The sequence below is a fragment of the Phycodurus eques genome, chromosome 4, assembly GCF_024500275.1.
Source record: "Phycodurus eques isolate BA_2022a chromosome 4, UOR_Pequ_1.1, whole genome shotgun sequence".
NCBI classification, from domain to species: domain Eukaryota; kingdom Metazoa; phylum Chordata; class Actinopteri; order Syngnathiformes; family Syngnathidae; genus Phycodurus; species Phycodurus eques.
Genome location: NC_084528.1, coordinates 5,650,080 through 5,670,138, shown reverse-complemented (window position 1 = coordinate 5,670,138; position 20,059 = coordinate 5,650,080). Strand labels below are relative to the sequence as shown.

Genomic DNA, 20,059 nt, shown 5'->3' with positions numbered 1-20,059 from the left:
GTATTTGGCTAGAGGGAATGGTTAAATAATGCCTAAAATCCAGTTTGAAATGTATGGGCTTGAAATCACAGGATTGACTTTAATTGCTAACTCTATACTCTCCAGTTTTGTTTTGTTGGAAAAATGGGCTGTATACATAAATGACTTTTACAGACACAATTTAGCCTTGCCTGTTTCACCTTTGCATGCCTGCCAAACTTTCATTTGTTCTCTTTCTCATGAAAACAAAATACTGATGTGGATTTTTTAAAATAATGGACAATCAATTCAGCAATTTGGTCTAAAATTGAAGCCACATAAAATGAACTTTTAAAAGGACTCAAAATGCCATGAAGGTGCAGTAGCAAGGGTGGTTGTGTGGCTACTTTTCTCATTGCATATGCAATGTCTTACGAGTTTTAATTAATCGCTCACCAAGTAGCATATTCTTAATACTTTATGAATGCTTCTGCACTCACTCTGTTATCAGACAGTAAAACATATCTTCATTCAGGTTTTAAGTAACCTCCTTCCTTAATATTCCAACCAGGAATTTGCAGGTTAGTCCTCACACGTGATTAACTGAAAAAGGGAGAGGAAGGCAGTGACTTTGAGAGAATCGGCTCCATCAGTTGGGATAATAAGGCACAGCTGCTTCTTGTTCTGCACCTGCTTCCTGTGCTAAAGTTGAATGGGTTGAGGCCTGCACAGTCCTACTCTACACCCACAGTTGTTACACTGACCAAACTCTAAGCATCACTGCCCTTTCTTGTTGCAGCCAGGGAGCTTTGACCAGATGCTCTCTCGGGCTCTTTCTTTGTTCAAACTTCACTCAGAGGAGTAAAGGTTTTGCTGAACAATCCCTATTTTACATTAACTTTGGAATTTTTTGGCCTGTAGCAGTGTTCTGATTGTTATTCCCCAAAGAGAAGATCAGGGCCTCCCAGAAAACTAGATAGGAGTTGGTGCAATATGATTTGATTAAAGTATTTGTCTAAAGCCCAAACTTGGTAAAGAAAATGACCAAAAGGATCATTTAGGTTTTAAACAACATTTTGTAGGGCTTCATTGGCATTCAGACTTGGATGGCATAGTTTATTTTTTAAAATCACATGTAATTTTCAAAAGTCAAAGACACACATTATCTGACACATGCTTTTAATTTGACCACGGCGACATTAAAATAAGTACATTTGAATTTTTGAAATGACATCTTCTAACGTTAAGGCTCAGTGAGCTTGCATTATTGGTTACAAACTTTTTTGCTTTTTTCTTAAATTACTAAAAGATAAGAACAGTGAAACTTCCAAGTAAGGTTTGTTTATTCTTTGACTGAATTGTCCCTTTTATGAATCCAGCATTTAGTTTAGCACTATTTTAGTTTGCTCTTAATAGTATAGTCAAGCCTTCTTAGTTAGAGAAATATGACAGTTTGACAATGCACTCTCTTCATTGTGTCAGCTTACAGAATCCCAGGCAGAGAGCAGCTACTACAGTCCTCAGAAGGTTAAGTCAAGAGAGGTATTGGGCCTGGAGCAGGAGGGAATCACTATTGAGGTAAAAATCAATCATCATTATTTATTTATATTGCAATTACACCCCCCCCCCCCCCCCCAAAAAAAAAAAACAAACAAAAAAAAACAAATCCTGATTGTGTGACCGTATTACTTTATTCTTACTTTTTAATCCTGTAGTATTGTATTTTATTTTAAATTGCCTTCATATTTACTTTGGAATACATCCATCTCTAATTGTATTTATAAAGCCTCCCTGGTCACTTATCTCTTGCCAGTTGTTAGTATAGTGAAATCTCTGCCTGAGTCTGATCATTTCTGCATATCTCCCTTGGTGTAGATATAAGTTTTTCTCTGATTACCTGGTTGGAATAGAATTGTTTTCTTTGTTTAAGCTTTCTACCAGATGTAACAATTTCACAACGTTTCCCAAGACAATTTTTGTAAGTTATGCTTTTTTTTCTGGAACACGGAGAGAGTAGTCTGAACTCAGACCAAAAATAAAAAAGCCAAGCAATTCAGAAAGGCCTACTAATTATTGTGTGTCGTAAGATGTTACATTCTATGTATACTCTGCTTACTATAGTTTTGTGTTAGGTTAGCATAAGGAACATTTTGTGTTAATTTCAGTCATGACTTTTCTCTCTTAATACCATTCTTGTGTTTCCTTGAAACAAGCAAATTCAGCTGGTTTTCATTTTGTCTAATGTTTCAGGCTTAATTGTTGTTAGTTGTTTTAAGATGTTTTGTAAGAGTGAATGCATTGGTTTAACCTTTTTCATGTTTTTATTTTATTTTTAGGTGCTTATGAAGGGGGAACCCTTCTTTGACTGTCAGATTGGCTTTGTGAGCTGCCGGGCTCTCTGTCTGAAAGGCATCATGGGAGTGCGGGATTTTGAAGAAAACATGAACCGACCTGAAAAGGTAAGACAACCTTAAAACCACAAATGAGGACCAAGATTATTTGGTGTGAAAAACAAGAAAACTTGAGCCTGGAATGCAGTTGCTTTTTACTTACAATGGGGCAAAAAAATATTTAGTCAGCCACTAATTGTGCAAGTTCTTTGTCAAATTTTCAACATAGGTATACCTCACCTATGAGAGACAAAATGAGAAAAAAAATCCAGAAAATCATATTTTCTGATTTATTTATTTATTTAAAAGAATTTATTAGCAAATTATGGTGGAAAATAAGTATTTGGTCAATAACAAAAGTTTATCTCAATACTTTGCTATATACCCTTTGTTGGCAATGACAGCGGTGGTGTGTTTGGGATCATTGTCATGCTGAAAGACCCAGCCACGTTTTATCTTCAATGCCCTTGCTGATGGAAGGAGATTTTCACTCAAAAATCTCCTGATACATGGCCCCATTCATTCTTTCCTTTACACGGATCAGTCGTCCTGGTCCCTTTGCAGAAAAACGGCCCGAAAGCATGATGTTTCAACACCCATGCTTCACAGTAGGTATGGTGTTCTTTGGATGCAACTCAGCATTCTTTCTTCGCCAAACACGACAAGTTGAGTTTTTACCAAAATAGTTCTATGTAGGTTTCATCTGACAATATGACATTCTCCCAATCCCCTTCTTTTATTTAATTATTTTTCTGTCCTGTTCAGCTGTTAGGTCAAGCAGAATAGAAAATCTGTATCCCAATCCTCTTCTGGATCATCCAAATGCTCTCTCGCAAACTTCAGACGGGCCTGGACATGTACTGGGTGAAGCAGGGAGGCACGTCTGGCACTGCAGGATTTGAGTCCCTGGCGGCGTTGTGTTTTACTGATGGTAGCCTTTGTTACTTTGGTCTCAGCTCTCTGCAGGTCATTCACTAGGTCCCTCCGTGTGGTTCTGGGATTTTTGCTCACCGTTCTTGTGATCATTTTGACCCCACGGGGGTTGAGATCTTGCGTGGAGCCCTAGATCGAGGGAGATTATCAGTGCTCTTGTATGTCTTCCATTTTCTAATAATTGCTCCCACAGTTGATTTCTTCACACCAAGCGGCTTACCTATTGCAGATTCAGTCTTCCCAGCCTAGTGCAGGTCTACAATTTTGTTTCCTTTGACAGCTCTTTGGTCTTGGCCATAGTGGAGTTTGGAGTGTGACTGTTTGACATTGTGGACAGGTGTCTTTTATACTGATAACGAGAAGTTACAGGTCTGTGAGAGCCAGAAATGTTGCTTGTTTGTCGGTGATTAATACTTATTTTCCACCATAATTTGCTCGTAAATTCTTTAAAAATCAGACAATGTGATTTTCCGGATTTTTTAATCCCCCCCCCCCTCCCCTCATTTTTCTCTCATAGGTGAGGTATACCTATGTTGAAAATTACAGGCCTTGCTCATGTTTTTTAGTGGGAGACCTTGCACAATTGGTGCCTGACTTAATACTTTTTTGCCCCACTATAACCCTTGTTGGTAAAAGAATGAAGGTGAGATAATATGCACTCTTTTTTTTTCACTGCAATGTATGCCTTGTTTAGTTGTTAAACATTTATTCCCCAAAAAAGTATTGGCCCAGATATACTCCATACTTCCAGAAAATGTTTTTTCTAACTTGTATGTTCTTCATTGACACCCTTTACTTGTTTGATCATTTTGTCTTTGTGGTCCTTCAGGATGCAGTGTTCTTCAGCTGTGGTGACAGCCTAAGCAGCAAAGGAATGACCTACCTTACCAACTCTCTGTTTGACTACCGCAGTCCAGAGAACAATGGCGTCAGGGCTGAGTTCATCTTGGATTCTGTAACTCACAAGGTCTTTATACTTGTAGTAACATCTTTCTTACCTTGACAGCATTGCATTTAATTCCTACTTATTTTTGCTCAAAGTATTTGGCCCATTCATTACACTTCAAACTTGCTCATCAGCAAAGCAGTCTTCCAAAAGTACAACTTTTAACACGGTGTTCATCAATTTTCAAGACTCACTGCTGATGCTGCTTTGTGTTGAAAGCAAATGTCGCTGTCGAGACGCTGGTCTTGAGGTTGCCATGTATCTAATTATCTTAATGCGCAAGGATGCAAAAGCTGTTTGAATGCATACTAAGGACACAGCCTGCTTCCAGTACCATTGGTCGCTGACATGCTGCTCTCTCGCTCATGTTTGGAGTCAAAATATGTTGTGAGTGAAGATGATGCCTCAGATTGCTCTACTCTCTCTTTCATGGCCACATTGTGTGACCATTTTGTAATTGGATGTTTTGTCTAGAAAGTCGCATTTTATCACAAAACTCGTCACCTCTTTATCACAAAAATCTTAAGCGTGGAGAAAAAAAAACTAATTATGCGAAAACGTTCCCAAAATGATCCTAAAATGATCAAAGTAATCACACATTTGAAAATGCGCACTCTTTTTTTTTTTTTTTTTTATTTATTTTTATTTTTTTTTTAAAGCACCTAGCCATAATAGTGTTTTGCCTGGGCTAGTAATACACTGTAATTAAATAGTTTTTTTAATGAAGCAATGACATCTGTTACTATAGTCAGTGGTACTAAGTAGGCCTACATATGTATTTATAGTTTTTTAAAAAGTGTATTTGTGCAGCCTCTCATCTCAACAAATCAATAAGACAATACTTAAATGTTTTATTCAACTTTAAAATCCGCACTTCTAATTTTAGCCACCCAGCTGCTTGCCCCAGTGCAGGAATTTTCCTCTTATTGAACTAGTAACTACCACACCAAAGACTGTCTGACAACTCTAGGGTCACTTCATCCACTGTCACAACTTGAGTATTGACTTTGCTCACAAGTGCTCATGACCATCAGTGAAGCATTTGTTTGTATATCCATTCATCCATCTATTCAGGCTCAAAAGTCAAGGAGTCAAAGGTTTTTGTGTTAATTCATTAGCGGTTTTGAAATCAGCTTTGATCCAAAAGCATGGCAGGGCTATTCGAGTACCCCTTATAAATATTACTCATTAACCTGCTTTTCTGATAAGACTGCATTGAAATCTCTGTTTGGAGAGCTTGAGATTTAGTTTGGGGTTAACTATGTGTGCGCACGTACTTTGTGTATGAGTTCTATGTATGTCTCTTGTTTCATACACACATTTTGTTAATTGAATGAGTATAAGAAATGTATAGTACTTAGAGCTTTTATATTTCTTTTTTATGTGGAACGGTTCACAAAATCCATGGTTTGGTTCATATCTTGGTTTTGTGGTGACGGTTTTTGGTTCTGTTTGGGATATGTTGACTCTTAAGAAAATCAATGTCTTGTATATTTTGTATTATTATTATTTAAATTATTTTTGTTAATTAAAAATATATATTTGTCTATCCCTGCCAGTGGTATTTAGTGACAGGCAGAACAATTAAATGCTCTTCCATTGGATGTCAAAAGGTGCAATAAACCTGTATCTACATGTTGCCCTTCATAAAACAGAATAAGTCACATGGCTCCTTGCAAATATATCAGTTACGTGTTCAACTAAACAAGCCCAAATTTCACACTATCTACATTTGTGACTAAATTTAGACAAGCTCATTATTTCAGTATTCATACTTTTCATGACCGTGAGATTTTTTCGAATATAAAATATAGTAGGCACCTTGCCTCAACCAATGTTGGAAAACATTCATTCATTCATTCATTTTCCGTACCGCTTATCCTCACGAGGGTCGTGGGCGTGCTGGAGCCTATCCCAGCTGACTCTGGGCGTGAGGCAGGGTACACCCTGAACTGGTTGCCAGCCAATCGCAGGGCACATATAAACAAACAACCTTTCGCACTGACATTCACACCTACGGGCAATTTAGAGTATTCGGTCAAACTACCATGCATGTTTTTGGGATGTGGGAGGAAACCAGAGTTCCTGGAGAAAACCCACGCAGGCACGGGGTGAACATGCAGACTCCACATGCAAACACCACACAGGCGAGGCCGGATTTGAATCCGGGTCCTCAGAACTGTGAGGCAGACCAACCAATCTAACCAATCTTCACTGTGCCACCAGGTTGGAAAACACTGATCTTATTATTACGCACCTTAATAAAAGCTCAAGTTTTTTAACATCTTATATGATGCACATTAACTGACATGTTTGTACGAACGTAGCGATTTCCAGGGAGTTGTAAATACTCCAACGCGAGAAGAAGTCCATTTTATGCAACAGAGCTGTTACGTTGGAGAGATACAGAGTGGGTACGCTGATCTCGTGTTCATCTGGGATGTTATGAGAGTATTGAAAGGCACACGAAACAAGTATCTAGTGCCGGTCGCCAGTCTCATTAAGGTCTTGGTGGGTGTAGCAAATGATCACAGAATTGATAGCGCATAAACAAGCAAGGAAATAGTACATATAGTGCACCGAAGAGGAGAGCTGTATGTCACTGCAGCGTGACTATAAATCGGTCCGCATGTGTACCATTCGGACCGATTTATAGACAATCGAATCGAACTGTTTGTACGGTATTAAAAAACTCTTTCACCCCTAGTGTGTATAAATTCCAAGGTTGCTCCTTGTATTGAGCACGGTTGCTGTGCAATATTACCATATATTTCGTAGTGCTATGTAAAAATGTCTACCGTATGTTATAACGCTCTTTCGTTTACATCTTCTTTTTTTTTTTCATGCTAGGTGTATTGGGTTAGCTCTGTTGCTACACTAATGTAGTGTCCGAGGCGAGAACATAACAACAGGCTTTCAATTACGTCATCCTTGTGCCTCACTTTCCATGTATGACTATTCGATATACGCTCAATTCAACTGTTAAGACGTCTTTATACTCCCGCGGTCACGCGGCCGACAACGCCCGCATTGCATCACGTGACCAACGAATTGGCCCGCGCGGCCCCTCTGTGTTGCTTGACGCGCACACAGCAAAATAGTTGCTGCGCGCCGAACGGCGCGGAGATCATCTCGCGTGATTGGTCCGTTTTAGTCACATGCTGCGTTAGATGGCTTACACCTAGGATGCTACCCTTTGCATGAACAATGAATGACGGTTGCTGTAACTGCAGTGATGCTACTACTTTGTGGTAGCATTTTTACATTACCCGCAAGTACTACGGCACTGCTAGAGGAGGATGGATGTAAACAACATGCCAGACGTTGTGAGCTCAGCAGAGAACAAAGTAGAAAAAGAGCCAGAGAGTTGGTCGTGAAAAGAAGGAACCTGTAATTCCATGGTTTGGTTTTAAAAAGTCAGACACCTACCAGAAAACGGTAAGCTGCAAGACATGCCGCCAACAATTCATTATTCATGATGCAAACACGTTACATTAAAACCACAAAGTGATGAAAAAGAAAGTGGCTGGTCATCAGTGTCTCCAAAATGTGCATATGACAGCTCCAGAATTTGCATAGAGGTATAAACATTCTCCTGCCAAATAGTTTTTAATAACTCACATAATTGCCATAAAAAATGGTGTACGCAACTTTCAGACCCCGATTTGCGCATATGCAACAGTTTGAAATGAGGGCTGAGCTCTTTTAACCTTTTAATTTCCAATTGTAGGAGAGTGCCAAAATCCATCAGATTTTCTGGTTCATTGTGTACTTGTTAGTGAAAGGCTCCAAAAATGTAAAGATCAACCCATAAATGAGTTTTTTTATTTTAATCAGAGCTTTTTAACCCCTCGTTGTCATATCCAAGATGACCCCAGTCATTGCCACTCTTGAGGGCTATCAGCTTGTTTGCTCCCTCACTGCCATGTTTATCTAACTCTTCTTTTGTTTGACAGGAGACCTACACAGAGATAGCAGGCATGCAGCGCTTTGGTGCTTTCTACTTGGATTACCTCTACACAATGGAGAACAGCAGCAGCAAAGGTATTGTCTTAAGTCATTCCTCCTCATAGAGCTTGTTTGCTAACCTTGCCACCTCTTCTCTCTCTTTCTTTATCCTTGTCATGTTCTCTTTTGCTCCGGCTTGGCCTGCCTTTCTTCCTATCAGTCTTGCGCGTTCTATTGCATTCTGCTTCTTCATCTTTCTTTTTCTCTCTCTCCTTTTTCTCCATCAAACAAGCCCCCTGGAGACTTGAATAAAGAGATTGTCTTGTTTGAGTCGCAGCCACCTGGTCCTTGACCCTTCCTGTCCTCTCTCTCACCCCCAACTTACCTGGAGGGCAACTGTCACAAAAGTGTTTAGTCTGCTGACACATTTGAGTTTCATTCTCCCCGCTGCTTGTTGAAACACTGTTCCTCCCCTTTCTCTCTACCTGTAAAGCCCTTGAGAAAGTGAATTGAACCGTCTTGCCTAATTAGGTGTCACTCTTTTTGGCAAGTGCTGAGAGTTGGGGGGTCTTCCTCATTCTTGAACTAAAGCACTCAATGATTAAGTTTGAAAGAACAGAAGTTTCCATTGAGCGATACAATTCTGTCTAACTGAAATAATTCATTGCAGCTACAAATGTTTGTCTGATACTGTGGGATTGCCAAATCTTTGAATTTGTTGGCTATATATGATGTAAACTTAAACTCATAAGAGGGATTCTCTGACATGATGAAGTCTGAATGACAAAGATTTATATTTGCTCAGAACTCCAGAGAGACCATGTGGTTTTCACTTGATTCATGGGCCAATCCAGTCTGACAGACAAATGTTGAAGTGGAATCTACTGTATTTGGAGTTGAATTCTTGCCAAATTGCCTGTCGTATATCTTGCAGTTTGCAGAGGCTTATTGCGCGTGATTCAATACCTGGACAATAAATGATCCGCCGTCTGGAGAATTGGATTGTTTTTTGTTTTTTTTTGGTAAGAATTTAGTTTAGTGAAGTTGCGTTACAAGTCGTAAGAGCGCATAGCATTTTTATCTCTGCGGAAATGACAATTAAAAGCTGTAGTAAATTTACTGAATTAATGCATTGCCTACAATTGATTACGAACCCATCTTTATCAAATCTGATCAGTTTGGTCCGAAAGCAATGTTGTATGACGCTATCATAGCAAATATATAGCAAAAGCAGTCCTAGTTCATTTCTGTTTGAGCAAATATATGGTTAGATGATAATCCAAAATTGTAAAAGGAACATTGATATGATCTTTTTTCACTGTATTTTACAGTAGGGATAGTGTCCGTACTCCTGTGGGACGACCGTGGTCAAATAGAATGCTTCTCTTCTGTCAGTGTTTTCTTCCATCCTGCACACGAATGAGATCCAATGTCTTCCATACAAATTAGTCTCTATTGCCACAGGACTAACATAAACTCCGCGTCAACTGAAACACTAACCCACCCAGGTCACACTTACCACTGACTTCAAATTCAAGGGAACTTTCTTTTTAATCTTTAGAAACAGAGACACTCTTTAAATTGTTTAAATCCTTACTGTAGTCTGCCTCGCATCATGTCACACTGACTATTCAACTGTAGCCATATGGTTAATATTAAGGCTAATCCTTCCCAGTGAAATCTCACTGAAGAAAAGAAGAGGAAGTGGCATTGCCAGTTACCCTTTTTAATCTGTAAAATATCTTATCCATCATAGAACCATTGTAGCTTAAAAAGTAGTTCCTACTTTGTCTTCTAAACTAAAAGAATGTTCTGTGTGTTGGTGGAACTTAAAGCAAGTTGTGACCTTCTGTCCTTCCACTCCCTGTGTCTTCCATTCATCCACCCCCTTCTTTTATTTTTAATTTCTCCACTTTTATTGCTGGGGAGCATAGTCTTTTAAGTGAACCTCTGGAACAGAGGCCTGCTGAGACCGAAGGGACAGCTGTGTGAGGATAGCGGACATTTGGTATACTCATCATTCAAGAGTTTAATGCTATGTGAGCTGATTGCTTTGGGCTATATAAAATTTTTGCATAAAACCACTTAGCACAGTTGTAATTGGCTAATTATTCCCAAAATGTTGCCCAAGTAAAGTTTTTTTATATTTTTTTTAAAATTTATTATTATTTTTTTTTTACTTGATTAAGAAATCAATATTTTTTATTGCATTTATGAATATTGACAATAGAGGAACCTTGTGTCTTGCGAATTAAATAATGTTGGCTATGCAGAAAATCCACTCCGCTATTCGATCGCTTTAAGTAGGTACATGTAGGCGGAATTTATTTGCAATCAAATAGTTTGAGTGCTTGGCTGTATGCCAAAAGTCACAGTTTGGTATGTACCTTTGTGTTGAGATTACGGTTCAGTTAACATTCGGGACAGCAAAGGAACAAAATATAAAATAACTCATTTGTATTTTGTGTGAATAGGGACAAATTTAATGACACTTAAAATTAAACATCAACACATAGAAATGTTTTTCCGTTTTAGGAAAGTGCAATATCAATAATTTGTATTTCTTTTAGGAAATGAATGATGCAGACAAGTCCAACAGTAACAATTTGAACAGTCTGAATCATGCTATGAAAACCAGTAATAAAGGGCATTCACTTATTTTTTGCTTTGACTCCAGCTGCAGTGCCCAGGAAAAGGTGTTTAAATGCTGCTGTAAGTTGCATTTGCACAGCTCTACTTCTTTTTGTTTTTCACGCTGCACTTCATATTCGAGTGATGTCATTTCAAATGATTGACCAAGTTCAGCCAAAACCATACCGCTAGCCATAACAGCTGCTAACCAAATGCTGAGTTGCGCTGTGTTTGTTTACGGACTAGGCGTTAGCCAGAGCGGGAGGCAGTTATACTTCTGGTCCCTTACCTAATACGTTCTTTGTCATTACCCTAATAATCGGCCAATCATATCATAGAAGTGCCCCATGCATTCGACGATGATCATTTTTACGACTAGTTTCCTTGGCGAAACAGCAGGGGACCAACATAAGGACTGTAACAGTTGGGTATAAGACACAGTGGATGTGCTGCCCAGGTATCTTAAGAGATAAGAGATAGAGATAGAAAATAATATTTCATTCATTCATGCATTCCATTCTTTTCTAACCCTGTCATTATTATTATTATTATTATTCACTGTTTTATGTTCGATCTTTATTTATTTATTTTTTAAAAATTTTTCAACAAGTGTTCTAGAAATAAAGTTGAGGTAAGCTTAAAAAAAAAAAAAAAATGAAAAAACTACCATGCTTTTGTGGGCTGGATAAAATGATGTGGAGGGCCAGATCTGGCACGTGGGCCTTGAGTTTGACACCTGTGTTTTAAATCTAAAATAAAAAAATTACTAGTTTGTCCCACATGTGTTTGAGCTCAGACCTTGATGGACGTCTTTTTTTTACACTGTGCCGCAGTCATACAGTGACCTTCTTAAACTGCTTTCTGCAAGTTGGTAGCATAGGCTTTGCCAAATGTGGAAATTTAGTGCATCTAAACCTTAGATTATTTAGGGTATATAATGCTTGTTAATAGGCTTTACACGATCAGGATTTTTGGGACCGATTAGCGAGTTTAAAAAAAACGATCACCGATCCGATCTCAAGATGGAGCAATGTGTCTCTTTAAATGACCTGTTCATTTACTGTATATACTTGTTTACTTAATTGCTCCAAAAATTATATTTACAAGAAATAATGTATCTTTGTTCATCTATTTATGCCAGTGTGGCATAGTGACAGAGAAGAAACTTGTAAAATATGTTCCTCGGCTCATTAAAGGTTTGAAATCACTGCTCTCGTCAGGTCATGTATTCTAATCAGTCTGGTCAAACCAACATTACAACATGACAGAAATAATAGGTGCTAACTTACTGTAATTAAATTACTTTATTGGAATTAAATTACTTCACCCACACCGAAACTTGAGCATGATTCAACAGAACGGCGGTACAACCGTTAGTGCGAGCAGTAGCTTGCTAGGCTACATAACGTTTTGTTGCCTGCTTGCGAGCCGTATTGTATTAAAAGTACATGAACATACCCCCAGCAAGTCTTAGATGAACGTCCTCTCCTGAGCACCGGTGACCACCAACACACATTTTTCCCCATTTTGTTCTTCTAATACAGTCTGCGCAATCCACTCTTGTCCTCGCCATGGTAACGAGTGTATCCGGTCGCATGTGAGTTGACAAGGTAAAGCCCAATGATCGTAAAAAACGGGATGCATTGTGAAAGAGCAAATTTGTCTTGTAGTCTGATCCACGCATTACGTTGTCTATCTCAGACATGTTTTCTGTCCCACACTGCCGACATGTTTTTTTGTTTTTTTTTAAATAACTTCTTGGGTGGTCAGATATTTACCGTACTATGTCAAAAGACACACAGCAAGGCTAAACATAAACTAGCTTTTGGATACAAATATACTGTACATGATGGCGACGCGGAGTAAATGTCTTTTGCGGAGCGGCGAATTATGACATTAAAGCCGATCAGCCGATCAGCATAAAATGCTAAATATCGGCCGATACCGATCAGGCCTATCAGATCGGTCTAAAGCCTACTTGTTTCTCTTGGTAGATTCTCAGGACTTCTCTGTGTTGAATGTGGAAGAGGTCGTCCCAACTAGCCAAGAAGCATCCATCAAGACACTTGTGGTTGGACCGTTAGACATCAAGTTGCACAGTAGTGCAGTCCATCGTATACTGAAAATGGTGACCTGTGCCATGGATCACGAATATGAGCCTTACAGCAAACCACAGCAAGGTAAGATATCACTATCCACACTTTCATTATTGGTTTTCTGGAGTTACATAACACCCTAGGCAGCTCATATCAAAGAAGTCATTCCACTCTCTGCATTGAACTAATGCAATACTATTTCTGCTCCATTCTGTCAGTGGTCAGAAACTACACAAGTTTGAACTTTACAATATCTTCATCACATTATTTCCTTGCGCAACCCATCTTTCACCATGTAGTTGTAAATGAAAGTAGTGACCTTTTGGAACATATAAGGGAGGTTGAGCCAAACACCTCCGTAGTAATCAGCCCTGCAACGCTGTCGAGTTCATCCCTGGCATGTTGTGAAAGAATATGGAATGTGTGTGTAATATCTAAAGCAATAATTCTCATTATGGTGAAATGATAACATCCGTAGGTTTTACTTTATTTTAGCATCTGTGATAGATAATACAGAATTGGGTCGTTACTGAATCTTATGACTAATGCCATATATTGTTAGTATCTCAGTGATTTAAGGGCATTCTCTCATTTCCTTAGCTAACAGCTGAATAAAAAAAAAAATCCTCAGTCTAACTAATTAATATTGAGTATACACTTTCCAAGATACTTCATGTCAATTCATATCATTCTACACCATTCTCCATGGAACACCGACTAACTAAATAACAGATGAACACAACAAATGCAAACACGGATATGCTGTTCTTTGTTTCTTTTTCTTTTGTTAACAGTTGTGCTTGAGCAAATGTTATGTTAAAGTATGTACAGCGATTCACTTTTTCCATGAAATTGTTACATTATTTTAAAATGGAATATTTTCCCTCCCTAACATTTTTATATACAACAAACACCCTATAATGACATTAAAGGTTTTAAAAAATCTCTCTCTCTCTCGCTTTCTCGCTCTCTCTATATATACATATACAACCCCAATTACAATGAAGTTGGGATGTTGTGTTAAACAAATAAAAACAGAATAAAATGATTTGCAAATCATGTTCAACCTATATTTAATTGAATACACTACACAGACAAGATATTTAATGTTCAAACTGATAAACTTTATTGTTAGCAAATAATCATTAACTTAGAATTTTATGGCTGCAACACGTTCCAAAAAAGCTGGGACAGGTGGCAAAAAAAGACTGAGAAAGTTGAGGAATGCTCATTTAACACCTGTTTGGAACATCCCACAGGTGAACAGGCTAATTGGGAACAGGTGGGTGCCATGATTGGGTATAAAAGGAGCTTCCCTGAATTGCTCAGTCATTCACAAGCAAAGACGAGGCGAGGTTCACCTCTTAGTGAACAAGTGTGTGAGAAAATAGTCGAGCAGTTTAAGGACAATGTTCCTCAACGTACAATTGCAAGGAATTTAGGGATTTCATCATCTACAGTCCATAATATCATCAAAAGGTGCAGAGAATCTGGAGAAATCACTGCATGTAAGCGGCAAGGCCGAAAACCAACATTGAATGCCCGTGACCTTCGATCCCTCAGGCGGCACTGCATCAAAAACCGACTTCAATGTGTAAAGGATATCACCACATGGGCTCGGGGACACTTAAGAAAACCAATGTCAGTGAATACAGTTCGGCACTACATCCGTAAATGCAACTACTACGCAAAGCAAAAGCCATTTATCAACAACACCCAGAAACGCTGCCGGCTTCTCTGTGCCCGAGCTCATCTAAGATGGACTGATGAAAAGTGGAAAAGTGTTCTGTGGTCCGACAAGTCCACATTTCAAATTGTTTTTGGAAATTGTGGACGTCGTGTCCTCCGGGCCAAAGAGGAAAAGAACCATCCCGACTGTTATGGACGCAAAGTTCAAAAGCCAGCATCTGTGATGGTATGGGGCTGTGTTAGTGCCAATGGCATGGGTAACTTACACATCTGTGAAGGCACCATTAATGCTGAAAGGTACATACAGGTTTTGGAGAAACATATGCTGCCATCCAAGCAACGTCTTTTTCATGGACGCCCCTGCTTATTTCAGCAAGACAATGCCAAACCACATTCTGCACATGTTACAACAGCGTGGCTTCATAGTTAAAGATTGCGGGTACTAGACTGGCCTGCCTGCAGTCCAGACCTGTCTCCCATTGAAAATGTGTGGAGCATTATGAAGCGTAAAATACGACAACGGACAACCCGGACTGTTGAACAGCTGAAGCTGTACATCAAGCAAGAATGGGAAAGAATTCCACCTACAAAGCTTCAACAATTAGTGTCCTCAGTTCCCAAACGTTTATTGAATGTTGTTAAAAGAAAAGGTGACGTAACACAGTGGTAAACATAACTCTGTCCCATCGTTTTTGGAACGTGTTGCAGCCATAAAATTCTAAGTTCATGATTATTTGCTAAAAACAATTAGGTTTATCAGTTTGAACATTAAATATATAGTCTTTGTAGTCTATGCAATTAAATATAGGTTGAACATGATTTTCAAATCATTGTATTCTGTTTTAACTTATGTTTTACGCAACGTCCCAAATTCATTGGAATTGGGGTTGCATATCACATGTATGCAAGTATTTACAGCCTTTGCTGAATGATTAGTAGTTGCATCTTTGGGCTTCTGTTTGGCCACACTACCACATTGTAGTGAGATCATTGTCTTTCGGGATGTTTTCTCCTCTTTCCACAGAGGAATGCTGAAGCTCTGACAGAGTAAACATTGGGTTCTTGGTCACCTCCCTGACTTAAGGCCCTTCTTTCTTCCGCGATCACTCAGTTTAGATGGGCGGACAGCTCTAGCAAGACTCCTGGTTGTCATCAATTTACGGATGATGGAGGCCACTGTGCTCATTACGACTGTCAAAGCAGCAGAAAATGTTCCTTACCATCTCCCCATATGCTTGACATCATTTCAACCAAATAAGCAGAGGTGGGCTGAGTAGGCAAATATTGTACTCAAGTAAAAGTACTGTTACTTTAGAAATATATGAAGTAAAAGTTAAAAGTGGTCATCCAAATATTTACTTAAGTGAGAGTAAGAAAGTATTCAATGAAAAAAACTACTCAAGTAAAGAGTTACTTGTGAGTAACTTTTAAAAAAAAAAAATCAGAGCAAATAAAGCAAATAAAAAAAAATAATATATGGGAGTCGACACACACCTGCCACCATTTCAATTTTCAACTCCCCAAAAACCAACACCACATGCATTGGGGCCCTACTGAAACATTTGCTTTATTCACTTAAATGACTTCATGAAGAAGCTGTTTGCTGACTGGACTTAGTGATTGTGTGTGGGTGTGCATGTGAGACACCATAGGATAGGGCTAATCTTGCCACATCCACTCCCAAAACAACAATAGAAACATCTGCAACTTACCACAAGGTGTTTTCTAAAGTTAGAAGTGGGGTGAAATAGTTTGGGCAGTCACAATTTTAGAGCTGCTTGACAAAGGTGCGGTTGTTGGGAGTCAGTAAAGTAAACACACTCGCGCGGCTTCCCCCCCCCCCCCCCCCCCCCCTTCCCTCTCCACACACACACACACAAATTTGTCATTTTGATTGGCTCGCAAAGGCTACGTGTGCGGTCATGCAACTGCCTTGTGTTGTCTGATTGGTGAATTGGAGTCAAATTACATTAGTGATCATGTTGGACAGGGGAACGGGCGCCTTGTGCGGAAGTTGAAAATGGAGTCTAAAAATAGACGCGCACACGCAAGAATGGATAAATAAAAGTAGCGAGCGGCATGTCGGTCATTGTAACGGAGTAAAAGTATCGATCCTTCTTCACATAAATACTCAAGTAAAAGTAAAAAGTACGGTCTGTTTCAAGTACTCTGACAAGAACAGTTTACAGAAAATGTTACCTGAGTAAATGTAACGCATTACTACCCACCTCTGCAAATAAATTTACCATTTACTCTACTACTTACTCTATCTCTCTACCATAGAGATAGAGTAAGAAGCTCGGTCATCCTGGAGGGGCTCAGAGTCGAGGCGCTGCTCTGCCGCATCAAGAGAAACTAGATGAGGTGGGTCGGGCAACTGGTTAGGATGCCCCTTGCACGCCTCCCTGATGAGGTGTTCAGGTCATGTCCCAAGGGGAGGAGGCCCCTGGGGACGACCCAGGAGATGCTGGACTACATCTCTTGGCAGGCAACATGCCTAATTTGGACAATTTCACTTAGGGGTGTACTGACTTGTGTTGCCAGTGGTTTCAACATTAAGAGCTGAGTTATTTTGACGGCACAGTAAATTTGCACTTTTATACAGGTTGACTACTTTGTGGCAAAGTGTTATTTCGTCAATGTTGTCCTATGAAAAATTATAATAAAATGTTTCCAAAAATGTGAGGGGAGGTACTCTCATTTATGAGATACTGTCTATGAATGTATAAATGAAAATTGAACAATTTTCCACGACTGCACATTTGACCATATTCTTTACTGTACATGAGCAGTACATCAGCCGACAAGTTTTTTTAAAATTATTATTACTGGTATTACTAAATGACTTCATCATGTCTGCAGAAATGGTTGAGGAGAGTTGTTGTCCAGTCACTCCAGAAGAGATATCAAGATTAGAGGAATTTATCCCCACCAGACTCACTTGTCTCACACTCCTCCAAGTCTCAGTCACAGTTTCTATGGCTGAATTCAATCTTCTTCATATGCTAATGCCCGTCATCACCGGATGCAAGGTGAGTGCAAAAATATACACGACCTTTGTTGTTCATGTTACATTTTATACATTTAGGTCCATAAATATTTGGACAGGGATGAAGTTTTGTTTTGTTTGAATGTTGGTTCTGTGCAGTACCACAATGAATTTTAAATGGCACAATTCAGATGCAGTTTGAAGTACAGACTTTGAGCTTTAATTCAATGGGTTGAACAAAAAGATTGCAGGAAAAACTTCAGGAACTAAAGCATTTTTGAAAACCCCAACCAATTCATTTCAGGGGCTCAAAAGTAAGAAATTAAGAAATTAAAATAAAAAAAACCCTGAAAACCTTTTGCTGGCAATGACTGGTTGAAGCCGTGAACTCACTGCACCCATCCAATCTGTGGGGGGAGAAACCTGCTAAAAAGACATACTTTATGTAGAAGAATAGCACATCTCCTTTTATTATTCAAAACTACAACCAAGTTAACACAGAGACAACTGAAGAAAACATTGAATAACCAGTGTTTGCAATGTGGATAGCATACTCACTTTTATGTTGTCCTTTCCCACATATTTAATCTCATAGGCTACTCCAGGACTGCTCAACATATCAGCATTTCAGCCAGCGCGCCCCCTACCATCTGTACAGTTCCAAGTGGAGAGAGTGAATGTTGAGCATTCTGTGCCGATGTATGCTCTGGAATTGGTCAGCACTGTTAGTGCTCTCAACCAGCCTCCTGACAACCTCCTACATCACTGCTATGCACATTTTTACCTGAAGGTAGATGGGACAATTTTGAATTGATGCAGTAGTTCTGATACATTTCACCAATTCACAGTCGTAAAAGACACCTGTCTTTATTATAATTACAATTAGTTAAATGGACTACAGTTGAATCATTTTGACCTTGCTAACTACTAAAAACTTCTTTAAAAGGTACACCAGATCTGATAAAAAAAATTAAAAAAACTTAAATACCCACGTATTTACACCACATTTTTTTATTTATTTATTTTTTTATAGACCCTTGTCCAGTCTCTATAGTCAATTAACTAAATAGCCACACTTGTAATTCCAGCCTGTTATGGTGCAAATGACCCTTCAGTGACCTTGATGACCTTTTTCCACCTGGTCATAAAAATCTTAGCACTGTGAGCTTCCTGAGGATTACCAGTCCTGCTCTGGTCCTTCACAGCATTCAATGGGATGCTAAAGAGCGCTATTGCTGCTGGCACTATGGTCTTCCCCTGTTGTTGTGTCGGTTTTAGACTTTAATTAGTTAGTTCAGCATACAGTATATTTTTCAATGACATGTTTGTGTTGATTGATATTTTGTATTACTGTCCAGATGTCACTTAGTGATTACTCATTTCTATTCTGTACACCTCCTTGGCAAGGTTCTGCATTTTGCCAGTCATAATGTTTATTTCACTAATTGCTAAAATTTCTATAATCTATTTCTATAAACTCAAATGCACATCATACATTTACAAACACAATCTGTTGAATCCATTGGTCAGGCTATTTAGGATGTGTTTTTTCACTTGGCTTGCTCTTGCAGTTGGACGCACATGCAGAAATTTAATTGACGCGCCCTGTACAATGGGACATATTACTTCCTGTTAACATTAAAGCAGTGGCCAGCGAGTGAAAGCTAAGTCTTTCGCGGTTACAGTACAACACATACAGTAGATACACAGCAGCAAATTAATTGTGACTCGTTAAATGTACTTATGCTGATTAATGGGGGTACAGTTTAAGAAATGTGCAGACTACCATTTTATTACCATTAATCTGATGATCTGTGTAGTCTTTTCAATGAGAACAGTATGACTCAATGAAACTGTTCAACAAACCATTCCAAAAGGAAACGTTTCTTTAATTCATCTAACATTTGTAACTGATTTGATCTTGGTTTTCGACATAAATATGTGTATATCCTGTTATATCTATAAATAGCTTTGGCAAATGGGAATAATCAAAACATTTGGAAAGCTGGCACATACTGTCTATCTGTGTTAATCTTGGATGTTATACTCTGGCCTGAAATTGCCCGGAAGTATTTTTTTTAAGGCAGGATGTTTGCTGGATGTCATGCTGTTAGTCTTATCACAGGGTCACTGAAGGGTTAACAATAAACTGGTCAGTGGATGAGGATCAGTCCAACCAACTAGCCAATGAACATCTGCCGATCTGCAGTCAAATACCACTTCTGTATTTTGAGAGTGGGATTGTGACTTAGTGGAGGTCACTCTGGCCACAACTCACCCATTTCAGGAAATGACTTGAAATGGATATAAACTAAGACTTATCTTAATCTTTGTTTTATGGAGACTGGTTGTCAGCGTTTAGGTGTCTGTCTTGATGGTGGTGGTAAGCCATTATCCCACCCCCATGGTTGTTGAAAATAACTAAAATAAATCTGGAAGGGAGGCTTAAGCGAATAGTCGAAAAGCAAGCATTTTCTGA

At 38.9% G+C, this 20,059-nt stretch overlaps 1 protein-coding gene across 10 annotated transcripts in view; it reads left to right on the top strand.

Moving 5' to 3' along the window:
- The window catches only part of LOC133401149 (intermembrane lipid transfer protein VPS13B-like), a 482,547-nt gene that overhangs the window by 65,416 nt on the left and 397,072 nt on the right, over window positions 1–20,059 (top strand). For 9 of the 10 annotated variants that reach the window (XR_009768384.1, XM_061673719.1, XM_061673718.1 and 6 more), the window contains 7 exons: window positions 1,441–1,536; window positions 2,295–2,417; window positions 4,111–4,248; window positions 8,184–8,271; window positions 12,801–12,986; window positions 17,454–17,623; window positions 18,176–18,370. Coding sequence is in view for 9 of the 10 variants with exons in the window: in XM_061673719.1 (XP_061529703.1) it covers window positions 1,441–1,536; window positions 2,295–2,417; window positions 4,111–4,248; window positions 8,184–8,271; window positions 12,801–12,986; window positions 17,454–17,623; window positions 18,176–18,370 (996 nt within the window). In the remaining variant the exon portion in view is untranslated. The remainder of the gene's footprint in view (window positions 1–1,440; window positions 1,537–2,294; window positions 2,418–4,110; window positions 4,249–8,183; window positions 8,272–12,800; window positions 12,987–17,453; window positions 17,624–18,175; window positions 18,371–20,059) is intronic. The other variant, XM_061673722.1, reaches the window with a different exon arrangement.